We start from the raw sequence: 11,226 nt of genomic DNA on the forward strand, positions 1-11,226 counted from the left end.
CCAGGTTTCACAAGAAGACCAGGCACATCAAGCGTCACTTCAACTCCATACGTGAAAATGTTCAAGATGGAGACATAGATATTTGTAAAGTACATACGGACCTAAATATAGCAGATCCGTTGACTAAACCTCTCCCTAGAGCAAAACATGATCAACACCAGAACGCTATGGGTGTTTGATTCATCACAATGTAACTAGAATATTGACTCTAGTGCAAGTGGGAGACTGTTGGAAATATGCCCTAGAGGCAACAATAAATGGTTATTGTTATATTTCTTTGTTCATGATAATTGTCTGTTATTCATGCTATAACTGTGTTATCCGGAAATTGTAATACACGTGTGAATACATAGACCACAACATGTCCCTAGTAAGCCTCTAGTTGACTAGCTCGTTGATCAACATATAGTCATGGTTTCCTGACTATGGGCATTGGATGTCATTGATAACGGGATCACATCATTAGGAGAATGATGTGATGGACAAGACCCAATCCTAAGCATAGCTCAAAGATCGTGTAGTTCATTTAGCTAGAGCTTTTCCAAATGTCAAGTATCATTTCCTTAGACCATGAGATTGTGCAACTCCCGGATACCGTAGGAGTGCTTTGGGTGTGCCAAACATCACAACGTAACTGGGTGACTATAAAGGTGCACTACGGGTATCTCAGAAAGTGTCTGTTGGGTTGGCACGAATCGAGACTGGGATTTGTCACTCCGTATGATGGAGAGGTATCTCTGGGCCCACTCGGTAATGCATCATCATAATGAGCTCAATGTGACCAAGTGTCTGGTCACGGGATCATGCATTACGGTATGAGTAAAGTGACTTGCCAGTAATGAGATTAAACGAGGTATTGGGATACTGACGATCGAGTCTCGGGCAAGTAACGTACCGATTGACAAAGGGAATTGTATACAGGATTGATTGAATCCTCGACATCGTGGTTCATCCGATGAGATCATTGAGGAGCATGTGGGAGCCAACATGGGTATACAGATCCCGCTGTTGGTTATTGACTGGAGAGGCGTCTCGGTCATGTCTGCATGTCTCCCGAACCCGTAGGGTCTACACACTTAAGGTTCGGTGACGCTAGGGTTGTAGAGATATTAGTATGCAGTAACCTGAAAGTTGTTCGGAGTCCCAGATGAGATCCCGGACGTCACGAGGAGTTCCGGAATGGTCCGGAGGTGAAGAATTATATATAGGAAGTGCAATTTCGGCCATCGGGAAAGTTTCAGGGGTCACCGATATTGTACCGGGACCACCGAAAGGGTCCCGGGGGTCAACCGGGTGGGGCTACCTATCCCGAAGGGCCCCACGGACTGAAGTGGGAGGGGAACTAGCCCCTGGTGGGCTGGTGCGCCCCCCTTGGGCCACCCCTGCGCCTAGGGTTGGAAACCCTAGGGGTGAGGGGCGCCTCCACTTGCCTTTGGGGGCAAGCCACCCCCTTGGCCGCCGCCCCCCCTTGGAGATCCCATCTCCTAGGCCCCCCCCCAGGGGGCCTATATAAAGAGGGGGGAGGGAGGGCAGCCACACCCATGCTCTTGGCGCTCCCCTCTTCCCTTGCTACACCTCTTCCTCTCATAGAAGCTTGGCGAAGCCCTGCCGAGATCGCTGCTGCATCCACCACCACGCCGTCGTGCTGCTGGATCTCCATCAACCTCTCCTTCCCTTTGCTGGATCAAGAAGGAGGAGACGTCTTCCTCAACCGTACGTGTGTTGAACGTGGAGGTGCTGTCCGTTTAGCACTAGGATCATCAGTGATTTGGATCACGACGAGTACGACCCCCTCAACCCCGTTCTCTTGAACGCTTCCGCTCGCGATCTACAAGGGTATGTAGATGCACTCCTTTCTCTCGTTGCTAGATGAACTCATAGATTGATCTTGGTGAAAGCGTAGAATTTTTTTAATTTTCTGCAACGCTCCCCAACACACGCCGACAACCCCTACGGGTTCACACCCGCGACAATGACAACGAGGGCAACGGCTCTGGCGGGAGGTCTTCGACCTCACGTCTGGCTGGAAGTAGTAGGATTTTTTAGAGTAGTTTTTAGTTGTTTTTATTACACGATCTTTTACACTACAAAAATCTATGAATGAATATGAACAGCTCGATGCCGCCTTGTTTGAAATATGGTTGGACGGACGGCGTTCGACCGGATGTCCACCAATGCGTCACGAACAAAGGTGGGTTTTGTCAGGGATTAAATGGAAAGTGGGGCGGGGGAGACGAGACGGTTACGCTATAAGTGAGTAGACATGAGCTCTCGGCAAAATAGCTCGACGCCAAAATATTAAAAACTTAAAACCTCTTATTTGATTTTTCTGCATTTTAAAATAAAAATCTAAATTTAAAATGCAAATGCAAATGCAAATGTGATCTTATTCGAAACCTCAATCGTCACATCCGTGTTCGTTTGACCGATGCCGTTGAAGATGCCCTGACCACATTTTGCCGTCCAACTTTCTTGGGCCGGATCCGGTCGGAGAAGCCCGGCCCTATATCCGAGCAGAGCCGCCGAGAGCAGAGCCGTGGAGCAGTGGCCTGCAGACGCGGAGCTACCGAGAGCCGGAAGCCGGAAGCAAGTGAGCTGAGCGCAGGCGGGTGGAGGCGGACGGACGCGACGATGAGGGCGGTGGCGATCGCGAGCCCCGGCGGGCCGGAGGCGCTGCAGGTGCGCGAGGTGGACGACCTCCCGGCGCCGGGGGAGGGCGAGGTGCTCGTCGCGGTGGCCGCCGCCGGCGTCAACCGCGCCGACACGGTCCAGCGGCAGGGCCGGTACCCGCCGCCGCCCGGCGCCTCCCCCTACCCGGGGCTCGAGTGCTCCGGCACCATCCTCGCGCTCGGGGCCAACGTGCCCCCGCGCTGGGCCGTCGGCGACCAGGTGATGTCGCCGTCTCCCCTGCCCCTGCCCTGCCCCCATGGTGATAAGATAACCGCTGCTGCTCCGGAGTCTGAACCTCAATTTTGCATACGCTTTTGCGTCGCAGGTGTGCGCGCTGCTTACCGGTGGCGGGTATGCGGAGAGGGTGGTGGTGCCGGCGGGGCAGCTGCTCCCGGTGCCGGAGGGGGTGTCCCTGACCGACGCCGCCGGCTTGCCCGAGGTGGCCTGCACCGTCTGGTCCACCGTCTTCATGACCAGCCACCTCTCCCCCGGCGAATCCTTCCTTGTAAGAAATTCTCTCTTGCTAATTTGTTGCCCCATGTGATGATTGCAAACGGCGTATCAATTCACTGCACTTGCTGCTTTTGTGAGGATGAGATTGCTTGTGAATCTCTTACTGGCTTACACTGAGAATTGAGTCCCATATCTTTTTGGTAGAACAAATTGGCATGCTTCAGTTAACTGGGGAATAGCAAAGTAGATGATGGCTATAATTATGGAGTGTGAACTACTTTAGCAGTTACTCATATGCAAAATGGGGTGAATTATCCTGGACTCCTGGCTGTATGTATTCCTGATGGTTGGGTGTCTCCAATGTATGCAGATCCATGGCGGATCGAGTGGAATCGGTACATTCGCTATACAGATTGCGAAGCACCTTGGTGTTAAGGTTTTTGTTACTGCAGGTTTGTTAGTTATACACTTACTAAGAGAAGAAATAAGATATTACCAAATCGTTTCTGAATCTGTGCTAGTAACTCTGTCACTCTATTCTAGGAAGCGAAGAAAAACTAGCTGCCTGCAAAGGTTTGGGAGCGGATGTATGCATAAACTACAAAACTGAAGATTTTGTAGCGCGCGTAAAAGAAGAAACCGATGGAAAGGGTATGCTGCTGCTACCCTTTTGCAATGTTTGATACTCGGATCTGTTCTTCTGTTATGGTGGTTGCTAACCCCTAGTGTGTTACCTACTCACACCTGTCAAGTTTATATACTCCTACATTAACAATAATACAAAATACCTTTACCAGGTGTTGATGTCATTCTGGACAATATCGGCGCATCTTATCTCCAGCGCAATCTGAACAGCTTAGCTGTTGATGGTAGACTCTTCATCATCGGTTTCATGGGAGGCACTACAACTGAAGTGAACCTGCAGGCGATGCTTGCCCGAAGATTGACCATACAAGGTTAGATGGATATTTGTGATTTCAGTATTGCCATCTTATGCCTATACTTGTTTTTTGCTTCATTGTTTTTTCATGATTGTACTATTCCTAAACATCATCTCTAATCTACCACTTGGTCGAATTGCCATGATTTTGTGCAGCTGCTGGATTGCGGAACAGAAGCCTCGCTAACAAAGCCCAGATCGTCAGCGAGGTGGAGAAGAACGTGTGGCCTGCTGTCGTGTCGGGCAAGGTGAAGCCGGTGATTTACAAGACATTCCCTCTGTCTGAAGCAGCTGAATCTCACAAGTTGATGGAGACGAGCTCCCACATTGGCAAGATACTGCTGATTCCATGATTGGATATGGTGTATCATGTATTCATGTGTACACTAGCCGCTGTGGGCACTGTTTACTGTGGTGAACTATGCATGGACATGCCCTTTTATATTGTAATAAGCTGGATCTCTAAGTGCTGGTGAAATTGGATATGTATCTCGAGGATAAATAGTCACAATAAAATGTTGGAACTTGGAAGTCTTGTCCTTTCATCTTATGGGAGGATTATTGATGTTGAGATTTTTCCACAATAGTTTTGACTGAATTTCCGATTTGAATAAGTCGATTCTGTGTGAGGAAGAAGACCGAAGGAGAAAAAAAAAGGGTAAATACCTAACATTCGGATTTTGCCCATTGGCAAATCGAACGTTTTTCATGGCAACTTTAGTTGATGCGAGGATGGCAAATTAGTTTTCTATGGCAACTTTAGTTGTCGCGAGGAGGATGGCAATTTAGTTGGCAAGCATGTCAATTTTCAGGCAAAAAACAAACTAAGGACGGAATTGACATGCTGAACAACTAAATTTGCCATCCTCGCATCAACTGAAGTTTCCATAAAAGCCGTTTGATTTGCTCTAGGCAAAATCCAAACGTTCAACACTTACCAAGGTCCAAAAATAAGCTGAAGGAAGAAAAAAGAAGGACAAACATTCAATGTTTAATTTAAAATGGCCTAGAGAATCGAATAACTTAAAATAAATTTTGAGACGACTTACCTATAGCCACTTCCATATTCTCCCTATTGGCGTGATCGACTTTTGAATTTTGAATTGGAAAAAGAAGTTTATACGCACTTGAAACGCTGACGTGTGGTTTATCATATCGATTCAAGGATTCAACTGCGACGAGTGCGACTCCCGAACGCTGGTCCTTAGGGGCTTTGGTACGAGAGCGGCGCGTCGACGGCTCGTTCTGACGGCGGCAATGATCGTTTGACTGTCCAATGTCCATGAACCTCGATGTAATAATTTTTATTATATTTGGGTGCTTTGTACTTTCAATAAATCTTTATAATAGGTCTCTACCTCTATGGGGCCCTCGAGAGAAGTGGGGGAGCCAGCGGGGACCACGCAGCTAGCCGCCGGCGGCGGGAACTTTCTACCGTCTGTCGACCTCATGGGGGGATACGTGCAACCCACTCGCGGCCGAGCTGAGCAGGCAGTGAGAGCGACGAGGGAGATCGACGCCGACAACGGATGAGGGCGGTGGCGATCGCGAGCCCCGGCGGGCCGGAGGTGCTGGAGGAGCGCGAGGTGGAGGACCCCCCACCGCCGGGGGACGGCGAGGTGCTCCTCAGGGTGGCCGCCGCCGGCGTCAACCGCACCGACACGGTCCAGCGGCAGGGCGGGTACCCGGCGCCTCGCCGTACCCGGGGGTCGAGTGCTCCGGCTCCATCCTCGCCCTCGGGGCCAACGTCCACCCGCGCTGGGCCGTCGGCGACCAGGTAATAGCTTTGTTCAGTGAAGTTCACCTCACCACCTCCTCTGCCCTTGCTGCTGCTGCTCTGCTATGGTGATGCATCTACTGTTTGGCTTGCGGGCTATGCAGGTCTGCGCGCTGCTCGCCGGCGGCGGGTACGCGGAGAAGGTGGTGGTGCCGGCGGCGCTGCTGCTCCCGGTGCCGGAGGGAGTGTCGCTGACCGACGCCGCCGGCTTGCCCGAGGTGGCCTGCACCGTCTGGTCCACCGCCTTCATGACCAGCCACCTCTCCCCCGGCGAATCCTTCCTTGTAAGACATCTCTCTCGATGATTTGTTGGGATTGCAGGCCGAAGAATCTGCCTCAGTCATCCCCACATACGATTCGTACTACTACTAGGAGCTGAACATTTTGTTCAGTCAGATATCTTTGGTCACAACAAATTGGCATGCTCTGACTAACTGAAAAACAGCAAAGTACTGAATGATGCCAACTCGAATGGAGTACGAAATGATTCAGTAGTCCCTTGTATGCAAAAGGAGGTGCACAATCAGTGTCGTGAGAATTGAACTGGAACTGAATTTTCATGCCTATGTTTTCGATTGCTGATGAGGTATCTCTAATCCTATGCAGATCCATGGTGGATCAAGCGGAATCGGCACATTTGCCATACAGATCGCAAAGCACCTCGGAATCAAGGTTTTTGTCACTGCAGGTTTGTTGGTTCAGATAGATAGATACAGTATACTCCCTCCGTCCCAAAATAAGTGTCTCAACTTTGTATTAGCCCTAGTACAAATTTGTACTAAGCTTAAGACACTTATTTTGGGACGGAGGGAGTATATGCTACTAAGATGTTTTCTGAAAGTGTGCCGCAAGTAACTCTGTTATTATGCTGCTCTAGGAAGCCAAGAGAAACTAGCCGCTTGTGCGGGTTTGGGTGCGGATGTATGCATAAACTACAAAACCAAAGACTTTGCAGCACGCATCAAAGAAGAAACAAATGGAAATGGTATTATCCTGCCTTTCTCTTGTAATGCTTGATGCCCTGATGCAAAAATAAAACACAATATTTTGGCTTTCCCAAGTTATGCTTGGCAATTTAACATTCATTCTCACTGTAATATGGGGAATATCTCTACCAGGTGTCGATGTCATTTTGGACAACGTCGGCGGACCATACCTCCAGCGCAATCTGGACAGCTTAGCAGTTGATGGTAGGCTTTTCATCATTGGTTTCATGGGAGGCACCGTAACTCAAGTGAACCTGCAGGCCATGCTTGCCCGAAGATTGGCCATACAAGGTTGCATTGATCCACACAATTTCCCCGCTTCTCGTTATGCCACATGTTTTTTTCCTGATCACAGATTTTATATCAAAGCTTTTTGTTTGTTTTATGCGATTGGACGATTCCTAAATGGCATCGCTAATTTTAGCAATGGGATTGAATTGCTATGGTTATGTGCAGTTGCTGGGCTGCGGAGCAGAAGCCTGGCCAATAAAGCTCAGATCGTCAGCGAGGTGGAGAGAAATGTATGGCCAGCCGTGGCGTCGGGCAAGGTGAAGCCGGTGGTTTACAGGACACTCCCTCTATCTGAGGCAGCTGAAGCTCACAAGTTAATGGAATCAAGCTCCCACATTGGCAAGATACTACTGATTCCATGACTGGGTATGGTATCCTTCAGCTTTGAGCAGTGTGTAAACCACACATTGATGTGCTATCCTATCTTGTAATTTGGTTCTTGAAGTGCTGATGAAAGTGGATATAAACATATATTGAAAACCATTAGTTATAATAAGTGTTGGAACTTCGAAGTCACTAGATTTGGGTTTGAAAAAAAGTCGCTTGGTTGAGGCGCCTGGCATGGTGTCCTTGATGATGATGCTCCTAGTTCAGATCCTACTTTGCAGGATTAGCATTGGACGGTCACAACCATGATGCATTACTTTGCTCAGTAGGATTAATCCAGGCACCTGAGTAGGTTGATGGAGGATTAGTGCCTGTATATTTTGGATTGGGCAACTGTTGCATAAACAGAACTGAACAATGACAACTGCATATTTTGGATTGGGAAGTGTTGCATAAACAGAACTGAATAGGTTTGTGACAACTGTATATTTGAACTGTATTATAACCTGAATAGGTTTATGACAACCGTATATTTGCACTGTATTATAACCTGAAAATGTTTATGTAACCAGAAGACTTGAACAGAATTTCACAGCAAGGGATAACTGGTCAGAGACAAGAAGAGCAAGACAGGCCTCTGTTTTTCTTTTTTTTTTTGATAAAAAAAATTGAAATGGAGGCAAAAAGATTTGCCTCATCATTAATTAAGCAGAAGAGAGTTGGCCAGTTAATCAACGGGAAAACCGGGCTAAAACCGTCACAAACTGCCGAGCGGCACACACATGATACCCCACACACCCCTCAACTAATAGGGCCTCGTCACGATACAGCTTACCACTCATGCCAAGTGGTTCCTCTGTTTGATTCCCTCAGAAGAGAATGAAAACATATAGTGGTCTACAAATCTTAATATGCCGCCTTTTAGGCCCCCCCTTTGTAATAAGGTGGATTGGCAGGTTCAAGAAGAAAAGGAATGTCAACAGCCAAGATTTTTTACTTTTGAAAACATACACCAACGGAATTGGAGGTAACCATCACTACATTGCGTGTGTACAGGTGCCAAGCAATTTTCCCAAATCCAGCACAAAACTTAATACTGTACATAATATTTAAATGGAGCCAAAAACACACCTATGCATTGCTACTCACAAGTTATTACTTCCAAAATTGTACCAGGGTGTATAGGTCATTAACAATTGCAAACACAAGTTTCTTTGCTGCAGTCGCGATATGTACTATTACAAAGCTGCTCATTCCATCTGTCCTCACTCCAATAATAAGAAAAATGAAAACGAAACTAGTGCTAATCTGCCAGTGAAATGTACTTATTCCTGATTAATATTCAATGGAACGGTGCAATTGCACTCCAGTTTCATGGATTCAGTCTGCCTCTTCAACATCTCATTATCCTGCAGCGATGGAGATGAGCTTAAGCAAGGCATGTACATAGGAGAGAGTGAAAATAAATGGAGAGGAAGCAGACGGTCAAATGAAACAGGATACGCAGAACCAAGGTTCTGATAGAGTGAGAAAATGCACTGAAATTTGCCCCAAAATTACCTTTTGCAACTCTTCAAATCTCCTGGTTGAATCAGACAGTGAGGTCTTGACCTACAAACAAAGATTGTCCCATAAGCATCGCAGACGTGAATCATGGGAGAATATTTAGAGCGTACAGGTACATATGCTGGCAATGGAACCAACCTTTAAAAGTTCATCTTGCAGGTCCCTGTTTTTCGCCAACTCCGTGTCGTATTTCATTCTCCACTCAGCGGATTCATCCATTGCCTCTAGGTTAGCATGCTCGAACTGCCTCCTGCAAAGATGACCCAGCAAAAGAATACCAATAAACCGCTTAGCCATGCCTCTGACAAAACATCAAGATAACACGAACACGAACACACGCATATATGAAATTGTACGGACCTAGATTAAAATTTGACCGGAGACAAACAATGGCTATGCGAAAAATCAAAATCAACAATGTTCTGTATGGACCAGGCAAATATAGCTTAACTAACATATGCCAGTCAAATTCTTGCTGAAAAGCATGTACTAGATACTGACAATGGCAAACACATATGTCCAGTGGAAATAAACAAACAAGGAAATAATGCCCCAATTTCACCGAACTCCCCTTGAACCCCCCCTTGATCAGGCAGCTAATTCTCAGACCATCTGGACTGGCATCAGGTAGTAAAAAAGGAACTAGAAAAAAAAGCATCTAATGCCATATAAGTCTGGATCTATGGTTTCTTACACCCAAATTGTGATATGGAATGGCAGAAAACGAACTGCCTGTCACCAAGATTTGCTCCTTGGAATCCATTCTACAGACTGAATCCGAGAGTTTTCCTCCTAGCCATGATCCACCCGTCGAACAGGCATGAGGATCCGTCAGCAGGAGGAAGGAAGGTGGGGAAGAGGGGAAGGACGCGCGGGGGCGGGGTGCGAACCGGAGCTCCTCGCGGTCGTCGGCGGTGAAGGAGGGGTCGTCGGACTGGCGCGCCCAGATGCGGAAGTAGACGGCGGTGCCCATCAGCAGCGCCACCGCGAACGCCGCCATCAGCGCCTGCCGCTCCTGCCGCCGCCCCCCTCCTCCCCCGCTCCCTACTCCCCCACCTCGTCCCCCCATCATCCTCCTCCTTCCTCGCCGATCTGCCCTCCACACCCCACAAGCTCCCGGCAAAGCTCCTGTTTACTCGCGCAGGCCTCTTCACGGCCCACCCAGCCGCGCGCCCCGGCCCAGCCCGTTCGTAATCTCAGCCCACTGGGCCCAACCATTTCGGGCCCAGCGCATCGTTTTGCGTAGGACGTGGCCGCCGGGCGGCGAAGTCCACCACGCTTCAGACTCCACCGGCCACCGCCGACAGGAGCCGTTTCAGCGCAGAGAAGAGGGGGAAACCATGACCAATGTTTGGCGTGACGACGCCATGGCCGCACTCACACTCTCTGGGCCTCATTGAGAATTGAGATGCAGTTATGTCTGTCGCGCATCGGATGCATGAGCGGCGCGCATGGCTCATGCTTAAGTACGTAGGTCCCTCTTGAAACCATGGCCGGGATGCTCAAAAGAAAGCTTAGCGGCAATGGCGACTCTCTCCCTCTCCCTGGCACACCCGCAGGTGCTCCCCCTCTGGCAACAAGGGCTGCGGCAGCGACGGCTGCATGGCTCGTCCAGACACGCACACGCCGCCGGGAGGGTGCAGGCCAGCTACAGGGGTCTTGAGCCGCTGTACGATGATGGGTACGGGACGGTCAAGGACCTGGGCCACTACTACCGGGCGATCGGGGAGCTGGTGGAGCACGACGGCGGGCCGCCCCGCTGGCTTTGCCCCGTCGACGCCGGCGAACCGGCGGTCGAGGATGCCCCGGTCATGCTGTATTTGCCAGGTGAACGTGTGTTCGTGTCTGGAAATTGATGTTGTGCCTTCGACAGCCATGCACGTCTTTATACCTGAATTTCCGGTTAGGGGTTATGATTTGGGGTTACATACATATTAATCTTTGCAGGGATAGATGGAATGGGGATGGGGCTCTGCATGCACCACAAGGCTCTTGGAACGTGAGATACCAAGACTAGTTTACTTGGAAAAATTTATGGCAAACCCGGAGTAGTGTGATTGTGATACTACCTCGAATACATTATGCAGTTTTTTTCTTTCTAAAAGGAGAATACACTATGCATTTGTTCCTTCATTTGCAGGATATTTGAACTTAGATGCATGCATATTCCTCGTCGCGACCGCACGCCGTTCGAAGGTATGGGATATCTGTGTATT

The 11,226-nt window shown here is 49.0% G+C and overlaps 3 protein-coding genes and 1 pseudogene across 4 annotated transcripts in view; 3 read left to right on the forward strand and 1 right to left on the reverse strand.

Annotated features, from left to right (window-relative positions):
* The first annotated feature begins 2,550 nt into the window (after positions 1-2,550).
* LOC119323980 (quinone oxidoreductase PIG3-like) lies at positions 2,551-4,613 on the forward strand. Its single transcript, XM_037597695.1, has 6 exons — positions 2,551-2,889; positions 2,996-3,175; positions 3,494-3,575; positions 3,667-3,774; positions 3,921-4,079; positions 4,220-4,613. The coding sequence occupies exons 1-6, from the start codon at positions 2,632-2,634 to the stop codon at positions 4,414-4,416; spliced, it is 984 nt and encodes a 327-aa protein (XP_037453592.1). The 5' UTR covers positions 2,551-2,631; the 3' UTR covers positions 4,417-4,613.
* Positions 4,614-5,491: 878 nt separating this feature from the next.
* Positions 5,492-7,633, forward strand: LOC119323981 (annotated as a pseudogene).
* Positions 7,634-8,578: 945 nt separating this feature from the next.
* Positions 8,579-10,117, reverse strand: LOC119323577. Its single transcript, XM_037597274.1, has 4 exons — positions 9,901-10,117; positions 9,149-9,260; positions 9,005-9,055; positions 8,579-8,853 (listed from the first exon to the last, which is right to left on the reverse strand). Exons 1-4 carry the CDS (start codon positions 10,080-10,082, stop codon positions 8,770-8,772), a joined length of 429 nt encoding a protein of 142 aa, XP_037453171.1. The 5' UTR covers positions 10,083-10,117; the 3' UTR covers positions 8,579-8,769.
* Positions 10,118-10,425: 308 nt separating this feature from the next.
* The window catches only part of LOC119323984 (acyltransferase-like protein At1g54570, chloroplastic), a 4,412-nt gene continuing 3,611 nt past the window's right edge, over positions 10,426-11,226 (forward strand). Inside the window, exons 1-3 of one of the 2 annotated variants that reach the window (XM_037597698.1) lie at positions 10,426-10,837; positions 10,958-11,009; positions 11,151-11,206. In XM_037597698.1, coding sequence (XP_037453595.1) covers positions 10,534-10,837; positions 10,958-11,009; positions 11,151-11,206 — 412 coding nt within the window. In that variant the 5' untranslated portion in view covers positions 10,426-10,533. The remainder of the gene's footprint in view (positions 10,838-10,957; positions 11,010-11,150; positions 11,207-11,226) is intronic. The other variant, XM_037597699.1, reaches the window with a different exon arrangement.

This window comes from Triticum dicoccoides, chromosome 6B (genome assembly GCF_002162155.2).
Source record: "Triticum dicoccoides isolate Atlit2015 ecotype Zavitan chromosome 6B, WEW_v2.0, whole genome shotgun sequence".
Lineage (NCBI taxonomy): Eukaryota > Viridiplantae > Streptophyta > Magnoliopsida > Poales > Poaceae > Triticum > Triticum dicoccoides.